This window comes from Panthera tigris, chromosome B1 (assembly GCF_018350195.1).
Source record: "Panthera tigris isolate Pti1 chromosome B1, P.tigris_Pti1_mat1.1, whole genome shotgun sequence".
Taxonomy (NCBI): Eukaryota; Metazoa; Chordata; class Mammalia; order Carnivora; family Felidae; genus Panthera; species Panthera tigris.
Window position 1 is genome coordinate 15,097,431 of NC_056663.1, and position 20,578 is coordinate 15,118,008.

Below are 20,578 nucleotides of genomic sequence, written 5' to 3' on the forward strand. Positions count from 1 at the left end.
TAAATGTGCCTTTGGGAAAGATTTCTAGGTTGGAGTTTCATCAATTCATTAGGGTCCTGGGTCTTCAAGGGCTGAGAGCTCTCGCCTGTTTGGAGTTTAGCGGACAAATTCTTGGTCGCCAGCTGTTTTCCACATGGATCTGGTCTCCATCACAGGTCGGCTCATTTGTAACGGAGCAGTTGGGTGAGGAGTGATGGTTGGAAATGCCTGCAGACCTGTTGTTGGCCATTTATAATTTACAGCTCAGGGGTCCAGGAACGGAGCCAAAAGGACATGTGGCTGTCAGCCCAGTACTTGAGAACTGCAAGGGGCTCCCAGCCTTGGAGTTTCAGGGACACTCAGATCCCCTATCATCTCAGGATGCTGTCCAGATCTCTCCTCCGTGTAAAAGTTCATAATCTCACATCCATTTTCCTTACTGAAGTGAGTTGGAAAGAGAAGAATCAGGGAGACAGAAACAGGGGTGGGGGGGGGGCAATTCAAAGGAATGGTTGGAGTTATCAACAGTTAAGAAAAATGATCCAAAACTTAGAAATTAGGCCCCCCAAGCCAGCTACCTGTCTTTCCTGTGTCCTACAAGAATGGGGTCTAGTAAACTTGCTTACAGGTCACCAGACTTTATGACCAACTAGAGCCCGGACTGTGTAAACTTAGCTGTTAACCTGTAGGAAAGCAGCAAGATGAAGGTTCCATTTGCCTGATGGAGAAAACAGTCCCAAAGATCATGGTTGGACTGTCCTCTAAGTTATTAAGCATTTCTGCATCTAACGATAATCACATCCCATCACCCTCCATCATTCATTTTCTTCGAGTGTGTGCGTTTCTCATATTCTGCAGTTAACCAGCCCTGTCATCTCCTGATTCCCTCAGCAATAAAGTAATTTGAACTCTGGCATAATTCTCGCATTCGTATGTACTGAGCACATGACAGAGGCTTAGGTTTGAAAATTATACTTTGATAGGGAATTGGAATTAGACAAATCTGGGTTCAAAGATGTGAACCTCGCTAACCTGGAGGTCTCAGAAGAAAAGCAAAAGCATCTGCAAGCTTCAGTTTGCCATGTGAAAAACCTCCACAAAGGGCTGCACCGAGTTTTAAATGAGCTGAGGTTTGTAAAGTGCTTGACGCCTGGCCAAAGGGCGAGAAATGCCTCTCTTCCTTCCAGATGCCCCCGGATGGCTTTTCCCTGTGTGCTGAGCCCCTTCCCTCAGAGTCCACGAGGAGGAGGGCCGAAGGCCGGGACATGTGGACCAGCCGCCTGGTGGCCTGCGGAAAGAACATCTGGTCATCCGTCCGCTCCTTTCTAGGCACCAGCAGGCACTGAGGTCCCGGGATCCCCAAAGGATTCCCTTGGAGCTGTCTTGCACAGCCTGGAGCTTGACAACGGGCGGCAGCCGCGTGCACCGCTCCCACGGCCCGGTTGTCGCTTGACCAGCCCTTCGGAGAGGCCGCATCAGGCAGTCTGCCGGGACCAGCCCGGGAGCCGTCAAGGCCGCCTCCGGCTGCCAGGGCTCACACGGTGCTGCCCTGCCCCCTGCCCCCTGGACGAGCTCTTCACGCCCCTCTTTTCTGTCCGCGGGAGCGTGCCTGTGCCGCCATGAGAGCTTCCGCCATGGATTCAGTGATGCGGTCACAAACCGCTTCCTGTGGTGGCTGCGGGGCAGGGGTGCGGCCTCGCAGGCCCCAGGTGCGGTGCGTGGTGCAGAAGTCCCTCGTGATGGGGGCTGCGTGCTGCTGAACGTGTCACATGGCGAACAGAAGGCCGAGGCCGCCACCCCGCCTCAGGCCTTCGCGAGCCCCAGGCCCGGCGCAGTCACGCAGGGGTGGCTTGCAAGGGGACCACCCCCTACATCCTCTCCATCTGATGCGGTTTCAGCGCACCTTGCAGGTAAGGGTGTAGACCAGGAGGACAGCTGTGAAGTCGACTCCGAAGCGTTCAGGCACTTCTCATCAAGAACTGGGCTCGGGCTCCACCACCTGCTAGCTGTGTGCGACCCCGGGGCGAGGTGCGTAACTCTGGGAGAGTCACTGGCCTCCTCTTAAGGGGGGGGGGGGGGGCGGGGGGAGAACGACATCTACGTAACACAGTAGAGGTGGCAAAATGGGCCGATGGCAATGAGCCCTTTGACACAGTGCTAGCAGTTGGCTGTTGAGGACAAATAATCCTCTTCTTCTCTTTTCCTCCACACTGGAAGTTCTCCAGGTGCTAAGGTGGCGTCTCCCACGGATACGACTTGGATCCCTAGAGCCTCATGAGCACTGGATGGCAACGCCCAGGTCAAGCACGGAAGTTGGATTAGCCCTTCCTACAGAAACATGCTGCTTCTTGGCTGAGCGGGACCCTTTGCTGAAATGCTGTCCCTGGGTCCATCTTAATTAACCGCCTTCTGTGAACGCCTATCTATCTTGTATCCCTTTCTTTCTGCTTCTCAGACTAAACAGCAGAGAAGACGAAGGCACTCTACCAGCAGTGCTGATCAGGAGAAACGTGTGTGCCTGTGTTTGCACACTTACGTGTGAGAACTCTAAGTACTCTTCCAATTATAGCTAGGAATTTGAGATAGAACTGAGCAGAAACCAAGAGGTGAGCTAGGGAGCCTAAACCTACTCCTTCTCTGGGGGCTGATGGAAAGGTAAATAATAATACATCTTTGCCTAAACACACATACCATGAGAAATTCATAATTCCTTTGAGTCACACTCTTCTATGAATAAGCTGCTACACGCAAGATGGTCTTAACTGTTCCAGACTGTTCCAGGCTGGACAACTACTGGTCCACAAATGTCACTCCTTTAGTCTACTTTGTAAGAAAGTAACGAGACACATTCTCAAAACGCACAGGTTGGCTGAAGGAGGCACCTTCTTTTTCTTTGCGAGAGAGCCTAAATCATCTCACTGCCTTCCACAGGCAATAAGCAACGTCTGGAATATTATTTTTCTTCTCTTCCCGCCCCCTCTCATTTCAAGCCCTGACTAGTTTTAGAAGTTGTGGATCTCCACCTTTCCAACCACTATTCCCAGGAGGGTTTCTGGTGGCCCTGTTAACTTTGGCAGTGTGAAGAACCCACAAGAAAACCGCACTGGCCTGAGTCCATCCTGCCCGGGCCTCCACTGCCCAACTCCAGAAGCACCCTTCACATTATAGACTATGCGAATGCCACCCCCTGCAGCTCAAGGCCATTTACGCGGACTACGGTGTGAGTGGTGCCAAGATGAGCAATGTGGTAGCAGCAGGTCACACCAGGTAGAGGCTGAGCCTGGGGCCACTTTCCTAGACTCCAGTTCTTTGCAGCCTCTTGTCTCTAGGGGAGCCCAGTGCCTTTGCTAAACACACATACACACACACACACACACACACACACACACACACACAACCTCCCCACCCCCATCTTTCCCCTCTCTAAATGCTGTGCTCTAAGGTAATGATGTTACTCCCCAGCATTCCATGGCTTTGTCATGTTGCCTGAAAAGAAGAAAAGAAAAACTTCTCTAGAAACAGAGAAATAGGAACAGAAACTTCTCTGGGAAACAGAGTGCAGGACCGACTCGTCCTGCATTCTGGTGTGCCTCGGGACAAGACACTTTGCTTGAGGGGCCAGCTTGCAGGCCGGGGCTAATCTGAGTCTCTCGTGACTGTGCGACTCTCTACCTGTGAGTCACTGGGTTGTATGCAGTTGGGACCATTCAGCTGTCAAAGCAAAACGAATGTGTAAAAGATTACGCTCCCGTATAGAGTGTTGGGTTATTTGGAGGTCTTCGCATGTTCACATTCAGCACAGCAACAGGCTGTGAGGGGTGGGTGGGGCGTGGCTAGCATTTCGGATGTGTTGGAAATAGCACGGTATAGACACAGAGCTGTTCCAGAGTTCTAGCTCCGCTCAGCCGCTGGGCGGGTGGTGCTGTTCGGCTTTGCACAAACTGGGTTGCAACTCGATATTCCAGTTCATCATGTGTGTGGTTTCCAGCCCTTGTGGGCAAGGGAAAGAAAGCAGAGTAGGTAGGAGGCAGAATCATATAACACATATGATTTATAAGCCATATGTTGAAGAATATTTATTTAACATTTCATAATATTTATTTAAAGTTCCCAGACCCTGCCCTTTCCCTCTTCCCTCCAGAAAAAAAATCTAAACTTTTAAACTTGTTACATCTCAGTTTTAAAGCATTTCAAACCGATTTCCTCTCCAACCTGTCAGAGCTTGGAACTTCCTGTGCCTCAAAAGACCGTCTTGACGGGTTTCACGGACGTGGAATTATTCGAAGAAGCAACGAAGGCAGGGGTGTTGTTTTCTCCCCGTGTAGTTCCGTGGGGGTGACTGCTCCTCTCTGCCATGGTTAGGTGGTGATGGCAAGAATGGGATTCCTGATCGGTCAACTCTACACCTGGGCAATCTCAGCTCTGGGCCAATTCATGGAGTTAGTGCCAGTGAGCTGTACACAGCACCTAGGATATGCTGGCTCGCGGGGTCTGCAAGCTTGGAACCTGGCTCTTCCTCCTGGGAGAATAAACGTCCCTCCCTGGTCTCCACGCTGATTACTACGGGCCCTCTGCCTTGATCCCACCCAGGAGACTCATTCAACAGCCAAGGGGATCTCAAATCCAACCCTAGAAGTCCAAGAGCCCCCAGCATCTTTAGCCTCTTGGTTGCTGATTTCTCAAGTAGACCCCCTTGGTTGCTGATTTTCAAGTAGAAGTGAAGTTGACTTTCACTTCTAGTAGCTTCTGAGACTGACTTGAAGCTTTCTCCTGACCTTTCCTGTTGATCAGTTTCTTTTCTTTTTTTTAAGTTTATTTATTTATTTTTGAGAGAGAGAGAGAGAGAGAGAGAGAGAGAGAGAGAGAGAGAGAGAGAGAGAGAAAGAGAGCGCCTGAGCAGGGGAGGGGCAGAGAAAGGGAGAGAGAGAATCCCAAGCAGGCTCCGTGCTGTCAGCGCAGAGTTCAATGCAGGGCTCAAACTCACGAATCATGAGATCATGACCTGAGCTGAAATCAAGAGTAGGATGCTTAACCCATTGAGCCACCCAGGTGCCCCTTCTCTGACGGTGCCTGCCCTTTCTCTGACGGACTCTTATGTGCTATTCAGGACAACATTACTTATTTCTACACTTTTAAAGTTCTGTGTCATTGTTCCATGTGGGAGCGGAAGAAAAGGTTCTATGTGCTAATATGCTAATGTGTTTCATACATTACCAAGAAGAGGGTAGAGTAGGCAATTTTTCCAAATTTATCCCACCACAGATCCTTCCTTTTGGCCAAATAATTATTGATATTTTCTGAAATACAAGTAGTCCCTTAAATCTTAATTAGAGAGATGTTGACATTCATTTTGCTTCTCTCTTGTCCATCAACATAAAAAAGAAAGTCCCAAACCCTCGGGGACTTTCTTGCTCCCAATTCAACATTTACATGGAGTGCCCCTACCTGAAATGACTCACTCACAATTATTCTCTGGTAGTAATTAACACTCACCATGCAAGAGGCTCACCACGTTTCTAAGACATTATTCCACCCATGCCAAACCTTCTTAATTCACTTTAGCATTCATTACCAGTCCTGAAAACCATGAAGAACAATGGTATGACTAAGACTTTGGGACACTTACTTGAAGGAGTCAAGAGCATCGCTCACTGCATTGGCAAAATTGATATCCGTTGGGACATTTTTATATTCTAGGCAGTAAGTAGGTCTGACACCAAGAATCTCAACCTCACAGCCTAAGAAGGAAAAAGATGGCAAATGGTTACCTTCTTCAATAATTAATGTAGGGTTATGAGCCTATTTCAGGAAGCAAACACCATTAGTCAAAATATAAATTTTGTTCATTTTCATGAAATAGAAGAAACTATTGTTGACAGTTGGTGTATATGTATATATATATATATATATATACACACACACACACACACACACACACACACATATATATATATATATATAAATAAATATATAAATAAATATATATATAAATAAAATTATAAAATTATAGTTAAATTTTGTTTAACTGGAGCAGAGGGTCTCAAAATGCATTCCCAACACTCGTGTCCCATGACAAGGACTAGTAAAATTTCATTAATGTTTGTCTTTCCCGACTTGAAACAAAAAGTTAATTAGTACACAGAAAGGTCTTAATTAAAATTTTCTATAGGTTTTTCATAACTACTAAGCCTTCTAGCGTGTCTTTGTCCATTCTAGAGTCAAGTTGTAGGTAGTATCTGATTATTCCAGGAATAATAAAATAAATACTTCACTAGTCCAACTGGACTTAGAGATAGATACTGCACTAAATTAGCAAGGCCTAAAAATCAGTAGGTCAAAGCAAGGATTCTGAGACATGACCTTGCCTCTTCCAAAATGAAGTAAAAGGATTAAGGGCATTCAGACGTTGGAAGCTGCGATGGCCTTAGCTTCATTGCCCCGGTCCCTGGGACAAATAGAAGTAGCTGCTCTGAGAGAGAGACATGAACCTTATTATCAAAATACAGGGCAGGAGAGGGATGAGCCAGCCTCAGTTTTAGTTGAGTACTATTGGGTACCTACTCTGAACTGGTCAGAAACACAGAGCGCACATGTGCTCTCGTTTGTGTTTCTGGTTCAGAAACACATAGCAGAAACAAAAATGGGTCAGTCAGCGTCTCCATCCTGGAGCATCCCAGAGTCTAGCGGGAGGAGGCATACAGGAAAACAGCGTAATTTGTGAAGTCTAAAATGACATACACTTGCTGGTGCAGGGCATTTACTTCAGGGATTATTTCTTCCTGGAAGCCTTCCTTGAATCTCCAGGTTGGGCTCGGTCCCATTTGGCCAGTGTGTCCGGGGATGGAGGTAGGGAAGAAAGGGACATCCCAAGCAAAGAGAGTAGCAGAGGCAAAAGTTCAGAGATGAATAACAGTAAGGTATGCGTGGAGACCTGTATGCAAAAGAAAGTTCCAGACAAGGGGTGTCCAGAGACAAGATGGTGAACATTCTTGTAGCCCAGGGAAAATGATTTTCAAGGTAGAGGTAAGTAAAAGTGGGACAAGTTGGGAGTGTTGGGGAAAGGACTGTCTCTGTCAGGCAATAACCCCACTCCTGGGTATATCTGATGGTTGGTTACAGCTCCCCTTCATTGTTGAGTAAGGTGAATAAGCTAACTCCTGGATTTACAAGAGTAAATCCTGTCCACGGGTTCTTGAAAAAAGTTCAAGAAAGAAAAGCCAGTGGGATCTTAACTGGTCATAGCCCTTCAGATATCTGTGTTTCATCTGTTGAAGGCTATTTGTTAGTGTCTATTGTTCTCTCAAAGCTGTTTATTCAACAATGTGCGAGGGCCATTGTTTGTACCTGCTATGTGCTCAGTGTCAGCACTCAGAAGCAAATTAGACACCACCTACCCTTCAAAGCTGTAACAGCCTTATACAGTGTGGTCAGGTACCTGCTTCTGGCACATCTAATACATGGGTGTTATGAGTTTGCAAGTAATGGAATTTTGATCATGGTTTTGGCAGATAAAAAACTGCACACGTTTTTGTGTTCACACATTAATATTAAACAATAAGCATTTTTGTATAATCAATAAGAATTATGTTTGTTAATATTATCAATCATTTTATTGGATTAAAATGAATCTAGACTCGACATTGGTGTAGTATTATAGTTCACCTGAGAAACTGACACTTGCTTTAAGTTAAAGGAGGATACAGACAACTTTTTATTGATTAGTTACATGTAGAATTCTATAGTAAAGATAGAATATATGGAAAAGTAGGTCTGTTTTTTATTTTTATTTTTTATTCTTAAAAATTACAATGAATTTTAACTTAGTCCAGAACCATAGCAGCATCTACCAAAGGCCAAGGGTAGGACAGGAGACCTGAGAGAAACTCCCTCCAAGTACACAAACCCTTCATCAAGTGCAAAGAACAGCTCATCAAAGGCTAAAGACAGAACATCCGGGTGGAGAGAGCTCCAAGCTGCAGAAAGCTGAGGACAATGCTGGAGAGAAAAAGAACTCAGTGATTCAAAAAGTAGGCAGCATTGGGACACTGGGTGGCTCAGTCGGTTAAGTGCCCGACTTCGGCTCAGGTCATGATCTCATAGTTCCTGTGTTTGAGCCCCGCGTGGGGCTCTTTGCTGATGGCTCAGAGCCTGGAGCCTGCTTCCGATTCTGTCTCCTTCTCTGCCCCTCCCCCACTTATGTTCTCTTTCTCTCTTTGCTCCTCCCCTGCTTGTGCTCGCTCTCTCAGAAATAAAGAAACATTTAAATGTTAAAAAAAAAAAGTAGGCAACATAAACTTTCTATGTAAAGAACAGAGAGCTATACACTGGACAAATTCCAAAGCCTGCTAAAGAGATAATCCTTATCTTCCCTCGTGACACTTGTAACTAGTGGCAAATTAAATCTAAAGCTTCAAAAACGCCCAGATCCAGCTCAACTACAGATTAGAATGACTTAGCCTCCACTCTAAAGGCCTGACATAGGAAGAGGCACGAACTTTTTCAGGGAAAATATCATTTGCTATTGTTCTTTCTCACACAATGCTTGGCATATAATAAAACAAGCATGAGATGTACTAAGAAGCAGTAAAATGTGTGTCCTAATTAAGAGAAAAATATTCAACAGAACCAGATCTATAGATGTCACAAATGTTGGCCAGAAAGGGTAAACATAAAAGAAATTTCTTTAAGAGATTATTGACTATATAAAGCAAAATTAAAAACAATATATTACGGGGTTTACAATATATGTTTAAGTAAAATAGATGACAATAAGAATACAAAGAGTGTATAAGTGGACCAATGGCATTATAAAATTTAAAAACTCTATTTTCGGGGCGCCTGAGTGGCTCAGTCGGTTGAGTGTCCGACTTCGGCTCAGGTCATGATCTCGCGGCCAGTGAGTTCGAGCCTCGAGTCGGGCTCTGTGCTGACAGCTCAGAGCCTGGAGCCTGTTTCAGATTCTGTGTCTCCCTCTCTCTCTGACCCTCCCCCGTTCATACTCTATCTCTCTCTCTGTCTCAAAAATAAATAAACATTAAAAAAAATTTAAAAAAAAACAACTCTATTTTCATTGTGAAGTAACACAATAGTATTTCAAGGTAGAACATGAATAAGTTAAGGATGCATGTTGGTAGAGGAACCATTAGAAAAAAAAAACAATAAAATCTGGAATCAATTGAGAAAATACAATAAAATTCTATAAGTATTCAATTAATGGAAAAGAATACAGGAAATGAACAACAGAAATAAAAACAGTTAAGACAAATTAAAAATAATGCAAACATGGTAGGCTTAAACCCAACCGTATCAATAATCACATCAAATGTAATTGAATTAAACACTTTGTTTAAAAGGCAGAGATGGTCCGACTGGATTAAAAATTAAGACCCAAATATATACAATCTGTAAGAGAAAAAAAAATTTAAATATAAATACACTGGTTAAAAAGAAAGGGCTGGAAAAAATTTATACCATGCAACAATAAGTATAAGCAGCTGATACAGTTATACATCAAAATAAATGTTTATAAAATATCAACTGGAGATGAGCAACTGGAAGTTTTATAATTTTCTGCCGGGAGAGTAAAATGATACAGCCACTTTATACACTTGTTCACCAGTTTCCTATAAAGTCAAATATACATTACCCAATGAACCAGCAATTTCGCCCCCTAGGAATTTACATAAGAGGAATGAAAACATATGTCCACAAAACGACTTGTACAGGGGCGCCTGGTGGCTCAGTCGGTTAAGCATCCAACTTTGGTTTAGGTCATGATCTCACCATTAGTGAGTTTGAGCCCCACATTGGGCTGTCTGCTGTCAGCACAGAGACCACTTTGAATCCGCTGTTCCCCTCTCTCTCTTGTCCCTACCCCACCCTCTCTCTCTCTCTCTCTCTCTCTCTCAAAAATAAATATTAAAAAAATTGTATGAAAATGTTCATAGTAGCATTAGTTATAATAACTCCAAACTGGAAATAACCCAAATATACATAACAGGAGAATGGAAAACACTTTTTGATATATTTCTGCTACGAAATACTACTCAACAGTGAAAAGCAATACACCACTGATACATGCCACACAGGGAGTGTAACTCAAAAATCTTACAATGAATGAAAGAAGGCAGACACGAAAGAGTATGTATGGTGTGATTCCACTTACATGAAGCCTGAGAACAGACAAAACAAATCTATGACAATACAAATCAGGAAACATTTGCTTCTGGGGATGGGGAGTGGTTGGCTAGAAGGAGGAATGACTATGGAAACATTTTTTTTTTTTTTAATTTTTTTAACGTTTATTTATTTTTGAGACAGAGAGAGACAGAGCATGAATGGGGGAGGGTCAGAGAGAGAGGGAGACAGAGAATCCGAAACAGGCTCCAGGCTCTGAGCTGTCAGCACGGAGCCCGATGCGGGGCTCGAACTCACAGACCGTGAGATCATGACCTGAGCTGAAGCCGGATGCTCAACCGACTGAGCCACCCAGGCGCCCCTGGAAACATTTTTTTTATCTTGATTTGGGTGGTCGTTACACAGGCACGCAAGTTTGAAAGTGCACCAAACTGTAGTTTTATGATCTGCCTATTTTATTGTATGTAAGTTACATCTAAAAAATTAAAGTAATGATACATCTTAATGGAGTAACTTTATTGTGCATAATATTATATTGAGATGTGAACAGTGCTGAATAAAGATGGTATTGGACAAAGATTAATAATAATAAAAATCTATTATGGACTGGCTGCTATGTACCAGTGTTAACGTACTTTAGTTGGTGTAAACCTTACGAACCCTGTAAGCTGATAGGGCCTCCAGTTTACACACAAGGAACTGAGTCAGAAAAGTAAAGAGAGTTGCCCGCTGGCACAGGGCAAGTGTGAGAGAGAGCTAACATTTGAATCTAGTTTTATATGACTCTGAAGCTTTAGGTATTAGTTTAAAATGGTATCTGGCAATTTCACACATACAAGGACAGAAATTATGCTTTCCTTATTGTTTTTTAAAATTTATTTATTTATTTATTTATTTTTTTAAATAAGAAATTTATTGTCAAATTGGTTTCCATACAACACCCAGTGCTCATCCCAACAGGTGCCCTCCTCAATACCCATCACTCACCCTCCCCTCCCTCCCACCCCCCATCAACCCTCAGTACACTCTCAGTTTTTAAGAGTCTCTTATGTTTTGGCTCCCTCCCTCTCTAACCTTTTTTTTTCCTTCCCCTCCCCCATGGTCTTCTGTTAAGTTTCTCGGGGTCCACATAAGAGTGAAAACATAAGTCATTCTCTGTATGACTTATTTCACTTAGCATAACACTCTCCATTTCCATCCACGTTGCTACAAAGGGCCATATTTCATTCTTTCTCATTGCCACGTAGTACTCCATTGTGTATATAAACCACAATTTCTTTATCCATTCGTCAGTTGATGGACATTTAGGCCCTTTCCATAATTTGGCTATTGGTGAAAGTGCTGCTATAAACATTGGGGTACAAGTGCCCCTATGCATCAGCACCCCTGTATCCCTTGGGTCAATTCCTAGCAGTGCTATTGCTGGGTCATAGAGTAGATCTATTTTTAATTTTTTGAGGAACCTCCACACTGTTTTCCAGAGCGGCAGCACCAGTTTGCATTCCCACCAACAGTGCAAGAGGGTTCCACATCGTCTCCAGCATCTATAGTCTCCTGCTTTGTTTATTTTAGCCACTCTGACTGGCGTGGTGGTATTTCAGTGTGATTTTGATTTGTTATTTCCCTGATGAGGAGCGACGTTGAGCATCTTTTCATGTGCCTGTCGGCCCATCTGGATGTCTTCTTTAGAAAACTGTCTATTCATGTTTTCTGCCCATTTCTTCACTGGATTATTTGTTTTTCGGGTGTGGAGTTTGGTGAGTTCTTTATAGATTTTGGATACTAGCCCTTTGTCTGATATGTCATTTACAAAGATCTTTTCTCATTCCGTTGGTTGCCTTTTAGTTTTGTTGATTGTTTCCTTTGCAGTGCAGAAGGTTTTTATCTTCATGAGGTCCCAATAGTTCATTTTGGCTTTTAATTCCCTTGCCTTTGGGAAGGGAATTTTTATTAAGTAAAGTACTTATTTTATCAAGTAAGAAATTGCTGCAGCTAAGGTCACTGAGGTCTTTTCCTGCTTTCTCCTCTAGGGTTTTGATGGTTTCCTGTCTCACACTCAGGTCCTTTATCCATTTTGAGTTTATTTTTGTGAATGGTATAAGAAAGTGGTCTAGTTTCACTCTTCTGCATGTTGCTGTCCAGTTCTCCCAGCACCATTTGTTAAAGAGACTTTTTCCACTGGATATTCTTTCCTGCTTTGTCAAAGATTAGTTGGCCATACTTTTGTGTGTCCAATTCTGGAGTCTCTGTTCTATTCCATTGGTCTATGTGTCTGTTTTTGTGCCAACACCATGCTGTCTTGATGATTACAGCTTTGTACTAGAGGCTAAAGTCTGGGATTGTGATGCCTCCTGCTTTGGTCTTCTTCTTCAAAATTACTTTGGCTATTCAGGATCTTTTGTGGTTCCATGCTTTCCTTATTATTAAGATTTACTGAAGCTTGCTGAGAAATAAGTCAAAATAAATAAATAAACATTTATATCTTAATACTTCATAATGTTGTAAATTTTAGGCTAACATAACACCCTGAGTCACATTTGATCCCTTTCTGCTTGAAGGGACCACGTACAGTTTAAATTTCAATAGAATGAAATTCTTCAAGAATGAAGATGTGGTTTTAAAATAAATAGCAGTAAACAATGAAATGGCAAAATACAGTTAAATCTAAGTAATAAATATTTACTAATGTAGCTATATGAAAATATTTTATTGGAAAAGGAAGTGCATATTTTTTTAAGTTAATGTAATAATCTGGATCTAAAGTTCTAAATTATGTCAACAAAAATTGGGGGAGAGTTCCAGGGAAGGAAGGCAAAGCATTTTCATTGTTGTTGGAAGGAAGGGACGGGCAATTTATAATGTTTCATTCTAGACACTGATCTAAAGATTGGAATATAAAGCTTGGAAGCTGGGGGCACCTGGGTGGCTCAGTTTGTGAAGCATCCAACTTTGGCTCAGGTCATAATATCGTGGTTTATGAGTTCAAACCCCACTTTGGGCTCTGTGCTGACAGCTCAGAGCGTGGAGCCTTCTTCGGATTCTGTGTTTCCCTCTCTCTCTGCCCCTCCTCTCTCTCTCCTCTCTCTCTCAAAAATAAATAAAACATTTTAAAAAAAGGTTGGAAGTTGTATGTGCATAACTTCCAAATCACTAAAGGAATAAAAAAGAAGCATATAAAAATAATCTAATATCAAAATAGATGAAACATGAAAAAGATTTAAAAAAGGAAATATCCAGGAAGCACTAATACAGAAAGCATAATAAAAGAGAAAAACAAATATATTAGCTTCAAAATAAATGTGAATGGATAAACACTTTTTAAAAAATTTTTGTAATGTTTATTTATTTTTGAGAGAGAGAGAGTGCAAGCAGGGAAGGGTCAGAGAGAGAGGGAGACACAGAATCTGAAGCAGGCTCCAGGCTCCAACTTGTCAGGGCAGAGCCCAATGTGGGGCCCGAACCCACGAACCATGAGATCATGACCCGAGCTGAAGTCGAAAGTTTAACTGACTGAGCCACCCAGGTGCCCCGAATGGATTAAACTCTGAAAGATTGTGAAGATTGAAGCAAGAAACAAAATCCAACTATAAACTACTTAAAAATTTACACTTGAAATAAAATGGCACAGAAAGGTTAGATATAAAAGAGTGAACAAAACCCAACCCCCAACCCAAAAATTAACACCCCAAAGGTAGGTCTCAAAACCCTGAAATAGCTACAAATCTTCATTAACAGTTAAGAATGTGTATGCTTGGGGCCCCTGGATGGCTCAAGCGGTTATCTCCCTTTCTCTGTGTGCCCTTCCCCAGCTCACAGGTACAACCTCTCTCACTCTCTCTCTCTCAAAATAAACAAACTTAAAAAAAAAAAAAAAGAATGTATGTTTGTTAAGAGGGGAGATCATAAAAGTTCCCATAAGAAAAATATAATTTGTAACTATGTGTGGTGATGGATGTTAGCTAGACTGATTGTGATAATCATTTCACTATATATGTATCAAATCATTCTGTTGTATACCTGAAACTCGAAATTTTACATGTCAATGATATCTCAATAAAAAATAAATAAACATAAAAAAGAATGGGCATGATTGTTTATATATCATTAATATACACAACACACACACAGTAACTAGTCTTGGGAAAATAAAGTGCAAAATTGAAATCTTGGTTGAAGATTTCAATGACAGCTCAAGAAAGAATAAATGATATCTAAGATATAGCTATATAAAGACATAGAAGATTTGAATGTTAATATCAATAAGCTGGATTCAACAGACAATGAAAATTTTATTTTCTTGTTGTAGAATATTCATTATTATCAAACCTAACAGAAAAACTGACTGTATTTTGGTCCGCAAAGAAAATCTCAATAATTTCCAAACAGCAGAAATTTTATAGGCCACCATGCATATTATCTGACCAGAGGTAATGAAATTAGGAATTAATCATAACAGTTAACTAAAAATAAATCCAACTCCTTGTGAATGAAAAAGAAAAGCCTTATGTAACTTGACATAAAGAGGAAATGAAACCTTCACTGAACCTTCACGCTAGATATTAACCACAGTGAAAATTCTACATTTCAAAGCTTCATGGGATGCGTTTTCATTTAGGTCAGAAGCAGATCAGGAATGTTGCCGTCACCGCTGCAATTTATTACTGTTAGAAAACTTCTTAGCAAGGCAATTAACAAGAAATAGAAATAAATAAGGAGTACTACAAATCAGAAGGCATGCGTGAAGGGTTCATCTATGGGAACATTTTTAAAACTTTTTGTTTGCAACTTGTGGCAAAATACTCATATTTCTTCATGATACAGTACAAAAAACAGACTCACGGCAGAAACAGAAGTTTCACCCAACTATGAACAACGCACACTAATACTTTCTTGTTCTATTCTATTCTAGGTGGTTTTTTTTTTTAATACTGATTAGCAATCCATAAATTGATTTTACTGTTCACTATGGATCAAGACTTGTGTTTGGAAAACACAAGATATGAGCCATGTACCTGAGTATTCCTGAATCCCTCCTGTCCTTTGAGAAGAAGTTTGTTAGGCAATATTCACACAATATTTATTGTATGCATGCTTCGCCTACCAAACCACTTCTTGGAACATATTCTAAGAAAGTTGTATATATAAGCATCTATATTATGCTGTTATTTATAATATAAGTTAAAAAGCAATTTAGGGGCGCCTGGGTGGCTCAGTTGGTTAAGTGTCTGACTTCGGCTCAGGTCATGATCTCACAGTTTGTGAGTTCGAGCCCCGCGTCAGGGTCTGTGCTGACAGCTCGGAGCCTGGAGCCTGCTTCAGATTCTGTGTCTCCTTCTCTCTCTCTCTGTCCCTCCCCCCACTCGTGTTCTGTCTCTGTCTCTCAAAAATAAATAAATGTAAAAAAAAAAAATTAAAAATAAATAAATAAAGCAATTTAAATATTTGAAAGTAGAGATGTGGTCAAATTATGGTATATCCATATAATGAAGTACCATGCAGGCATTAAAATCATTATGTCATTTGTATTTACTAGCATAATATTTTAGGTGAAAGGCTAGTAAATAGTATGTAAATGGATGATCTCATTTTTGAAAATATTTAAAGCGTATTTGTGTCCAAAAAAAGAGAGGCAATGAATGTAATATGAATGTGGGAAATTAAAATAAGAAAATAAATTGAGTATAAGAAAAGGTAAATTTGGTGGCTGGTTTGGTAGACTTTTGTGGGCTAATTGAAGTCATTCTGAACTCCTTTCTCGCTTTCCATCACTTTACGGTAGAAGGAGGAAAGCCTTCTTATTTCCCCAGAGCCCTTTGTGGCTAGGAATGGTCATGTGACCAGTATCTCAGAAAACTGAGATCTGCTGAGGAGCTGAGGGTGGGAAGCTTTGCTTCCAGATGAAAGATAAAGTGCTTTGCTGGCACTGCCTCTGTCTTTTTCAGTTTGGAATGCAGGTTGTGATGACACAATCCTTGAGTCACAGAAGCCATCTTGAAACTATGAGGCAACATGTATTTCGTTAAAAAGTAAATATGCGAAAATGTAGCCAAAGGATATAACAATCCTGGGTTTTTTAAATGAGGTTGTTGGGGTGCCTCGGTAGCTTAGTCGGTTAAGCATCTGACTCTTGATTTCAGCTTGGGTCATGATCTCATAGTTCATGAGTTCAAGCCCCAAGTTGGGTTCTGGGCTGACAGTGCAGAGCCTGCTTAGGATTCTCTTTCCCTAGCTCTCTGCCCCTCCCCCACTTGCATGCATTCTCTCTCTCTCTCTCTCTCTCAAAACAAATAAACATTAAAATAAATAATTAAAATGAGGTTAAGCAGATGAACCACACAAAGTATTTCTTGTAACATGATACAAATGAATTCCCATGTGTGTGTCCATTGTTCAGTTAGCTAGATTTTCTATTACTTACAGCAGACAATTCCTGACTCATTCAGAAGGATTGTGGTTGACATTAAATTATTATTGTTTACTGAACTGAACCAAGTTTATTAAAATAAATATGTTATTTTTTGTAACAGGAAACCAAACAATGAATTTTTTACTGATAACTTCCAATTTACAGATCAGGACTATATATATACAGTCCTTCTAATATACAGATTAGGACACAAAAATTCTATTGTCTCCCTATCCAGTTTTAAAAAATTATAAACATTCATGTGCATGTTCTTTGATGCACTTAGGCCTGCATTTCTGTTGGAATACGTGTATGAGTAGAATTGCTAGATTTGGGGTATGAATGCCAAAGAGTTTTTCAAAGCTCTTTTATTAGTTGGCTCCCATCAGCTCATTATGAGACTTCCGGTTGCCCCATCCGTGTCACCACTTGGATTTGTCAGGTTTTTTTAATTAACCATTTTCCATTTTGGCAGTTACGCAGAGTTATCTCATTGCAGTTTTAGTTTGCATTTTTCTAAAAAACAATGATGTTGAGTAACTTTACCTACGTTTAGTGACCACTGGAATACCCTGTTATGCTATTTTTTTCCTGTTTAAGGAATACTTTTCTTACCCAAGGCCATGAGGATATTCACTTATGTTTTCTTCTAGAAGTTTTATGTTTTACATTTTACAGTTAGATCTAAAATCCACCTGGAATTACCTAGAATTAATTTAATGGATAGTGTTAGATAGGAGTCTGGATATATATGTATATGAATATATATGTACATATTCAATAGATCTTTCAAAATTTGTTGAAAAGATCATTTTTTGTTACTTCTCTAAAGTGTCTCCCTTGTCATAAATCAGGTATTGACTGTATATTTGTGGGGCTGTTTCAAGAATATCTAGCCTTTAGTCTATTTGTCTACTCAAGTAAATACCATTTTGTGTTCATTTTTATAGTTTTAAATGTCTATATTTAATAGAGTAAATCCTCCAGTATTGTTCATCTGACTTAAGATTGTTTTTGCTATTCCTGATTCTGCATTTCCATATAAATTTCAGAATTGACCTGTCAATTCACACAAATGCATACACACAAACTGTTAGAATTTTGATGGCAACTACACTGAATCTATAGATCAACTTTGGGAAAACTGATATCATATTAAGGCTTCCAATTCATTTACATAACATATTCCTCCACTTTTTAAGGTCTTTTTATATTTTTCTAAATAATTTTCTATGTAAAGTTCTCAAGCCATTTTTGTTAGATTCATTCCTTTATTTTTTGTGTTTTTGATTCTATTGGAAATGATATTGGCTTTTAAATGGCATTTTGTAATTTTTTTTCCCTAACATATATAAATACAATAATTTTTAAATATTGACCTTATATCAAAAGACTTATCTCATTAACTCTAAAAGTGAGTGCTTTTGGATTTTTGCAGCAGCAGTCATCTGTGAATAATTACAATTTCTTTTTCTTTTTGTTTTAAAACTTTTACCCCTGACCTCCCCACCACATCTCCTAACTGGATTGGGCCTCTAAATATAATTTTGAATAGAAGTCATGGTAGAAGGCATCCTTATCTCATTACTGAACTCATTTACCAGCAACTATGATCTTTGCTATAAGGTTTTTGGTAGATAGTCTTGATCAGATTAAGGAGGTATTTTACTAGTTTCCCAGGTTTATTCTAATAAATTCCAGTTCAGTTTACTAAGAATTTTTTATGAATTGTTGATATTTATCAAACAGTTTTTATTTATCTACTGAGATGATCAAATGTGTTTTTTTACTTTTATTCTGCTGCTGCTGTGAATAACATTGAGAGATTTTAAAATATTAAACCTATCTGTTATTCCTGTAATAAACCCAATTTGCTTGACATGTATTATTCTATTTATGTATTGATTGATTCAGTGTATAAATTTCTTGTTTAGAATTTTTATATCTATGTTCCTGAAAAAGGTTATCCTGTAATTTGACTTAAAAATTTTTTTTAAGTTTATTTATTTTGAGGTGGGGGGGGGGAGAGAGAATCCTAAACAGGTTCCATGTTGTCAGCATGAGCTGGTCATGGGGCCTGATCTCATGAACCATTAACTCATGACCTGAGCCAAAATCAAGCGTCAGACTCAACTAATTGAGTCACTCAGGCGCCCCTTGACTTTCTTTTAATATCCTTGCCACATTTTAGTATCAAGCTTATGCTGACTTTGTTATGGATGTGATTTATCATTATATATTCTCTGAAAGAGTTTGTGTAAGATTGGTGTTACTTTTCCCTTACATGTTTGAAAACTTCACTAGTGGAAGCATCTAATACTGGGGCATTCTGCTAAGGAAGGTTTTTAAAGATTTAACTTAAAAATAGATATAGAAGTATTCCAACTTTCAATTTCTTTTTGTCAGTTTTGGTAATTTTTCTCCAGCAATCTGTCTATTTCATTTACATTTTCAAATACATCGGCATAACATTTTTCATAACATTATTTTACTGGCTTTTTAATGTCTGTAGGTTCTAAGTTGATGCCCCCTTTTCCATTTTATTACTGGTTATTTTGTCTCCTCTTTTTATTTCTTGATAAGCCTTGTCAAGATTTCATACATTTTATTAGTTTTTAATTTAATTAAAAACATTTTTTTAATTTACATCCCAATTAGTTAGCATATAGTGCAACAATGATTTCAGGAGTAGATTCCTTAGTGCCCCTTACCCATTTAGCCCATCCCCCCTCCCACAACCCCTCCAGTAACCCTCAGTTTTTTCTTCATATTTATGAGTCTCTTCTGTTTTGTCCCCATCCCTGTTTTTATACTGTTTTTGTTTCCCTTCCCTTATGTTCATCTGTTTTGCCTCTTAAAGTCCTCATATGAGTGAAGTCATACGATTTTTGTCTTTCTCTGACTAATTTCACTTAGCATAATGGAACTGGAGGGTATTATTAGGTTTTTCTTATAAGAACAAATGTGGCTTTATCAATTCTCTCTCTTGTATGTTTGGTTTCTACTTCACTCCTGCTCTTATTTCTTTTTCTCCATGTGATGGAATTTAATTTTCTTTGAGATGGAAACTTAGACTACTGATTTTCAGGCAATATTTTTATCTAATACATGCATATACGAGTATTAATTTCCTTTAAGGCATGAGTTTAGTTGCATTCCATTTATCCTGCTACATTATATGCAGTATTTTCACTAACCTTCCATTCAAGGTATTTCCTATATATTTCCACAGTACCTTCTTCTCCGAATCATGAATTATTTAGAAGTCTCTGATTGTTTTCCAAATATATGAAGATTTAAAATTTTCTTTCTGTTATTGACTATACTTTAATTATACTGTAGTTAGAGAACACATTCTGTATGATTTCACACTTTTCCGATTTGTTGAGAAATGCTTTATGACTAACATATGGTCATTTTTTACAAATGTTCCATGTGCACTTGAGAATAATGTGTATTCATCAGTTGTCGGGTGCAGTGTTCTGGTAATATATCAAGTAGGTAAATATGTCAATTTGTTGTATAAATTTTCTATACCCTTCTAATTTTTTGTTCTCTTATTTTATCAGTTACTGAAAAAGAGGTCTTAAAATCTTTTAATATCATGAATTTACCAATTCTCCTTTGGTTCTGTCAATTTTTGCTATATTTATTTTGAGACTGTACAATTAGTAGCATTACAATTTAGAACTGTTACAGTTTCCTGGTGGATTGAGCCTTATATCAACATGACGTGTCCTTTATTTTTTTTTTAGTTTTTTTTTTTTAATGTTTATCCATTTTTTGAGAGACAGAGAGACAGAGCACGAGTGAGGGAGGGGCAGAGAGAGAGGGAGACACAGAACCCGAAGGAGGCTCCAGGCTCTGAGTTCTCAGCACAGAGCCCGACGCAGGGCTCAAACTCACAAACTGAGATCATGACCTGAGCTGAAGTCGGACGCTTAACTGACTGAGCCACCCAGGGGTCCCCTGACGTGTTCTTTATTTAAAAAATAGTCTAGGGGTGCCTGGGTGGCTTGGTCGGTTAAGCGTCCGACTTCGGCTCAGGTCATGATC

The 20,578-nt window shown here is 39.9% G+C and overlaps 1 protein-coding gene and 1 long non-coding RNA gene across 8 annotated transcripts in view; one reads left to right on the forward strand and one right to left on the reverse strand.

Annotated features, from left to right (window-relative positions):
• ENPP6 (ectonucleotide pyrophosphatase/phosphodiesterase 6) overlaps positions 1 to 20,578 on the reverse strand; it is a 116,820-nt gene that overhangs the window by 26,286 nt on the left and 69,956 nt on the right. For all 7 annotated transcript variants that reach the window (XR_006216487.1, XR_006216488.1, XM_015535920.2 and 4 more), the window contains exon 3: positions 5,606 to 5,717. Coding sequence is in view for 5 of the 7 variants with exons in the window: in XM_015535920.2 (XP_015391406.2) it covers positions 5,606 to 5,717 (112 nt within the window). In the remaining 2 variants the exon portion in view is untranslated. The remainder of the gene's footprint in view (positions 1 to 5,605; positions 5,718 to 20,578) is intronic.
• Positions 1,284 to 2,401, forward strand: LOC122237837. The gene is made up of 2 exons (XR_006216489.1): positions 1,284 to 2,007; positions 2,197 to 2,401. It is a non-coding gene; the product is annotated as an uncharacterized LOC122237837 (long non-coding RNA).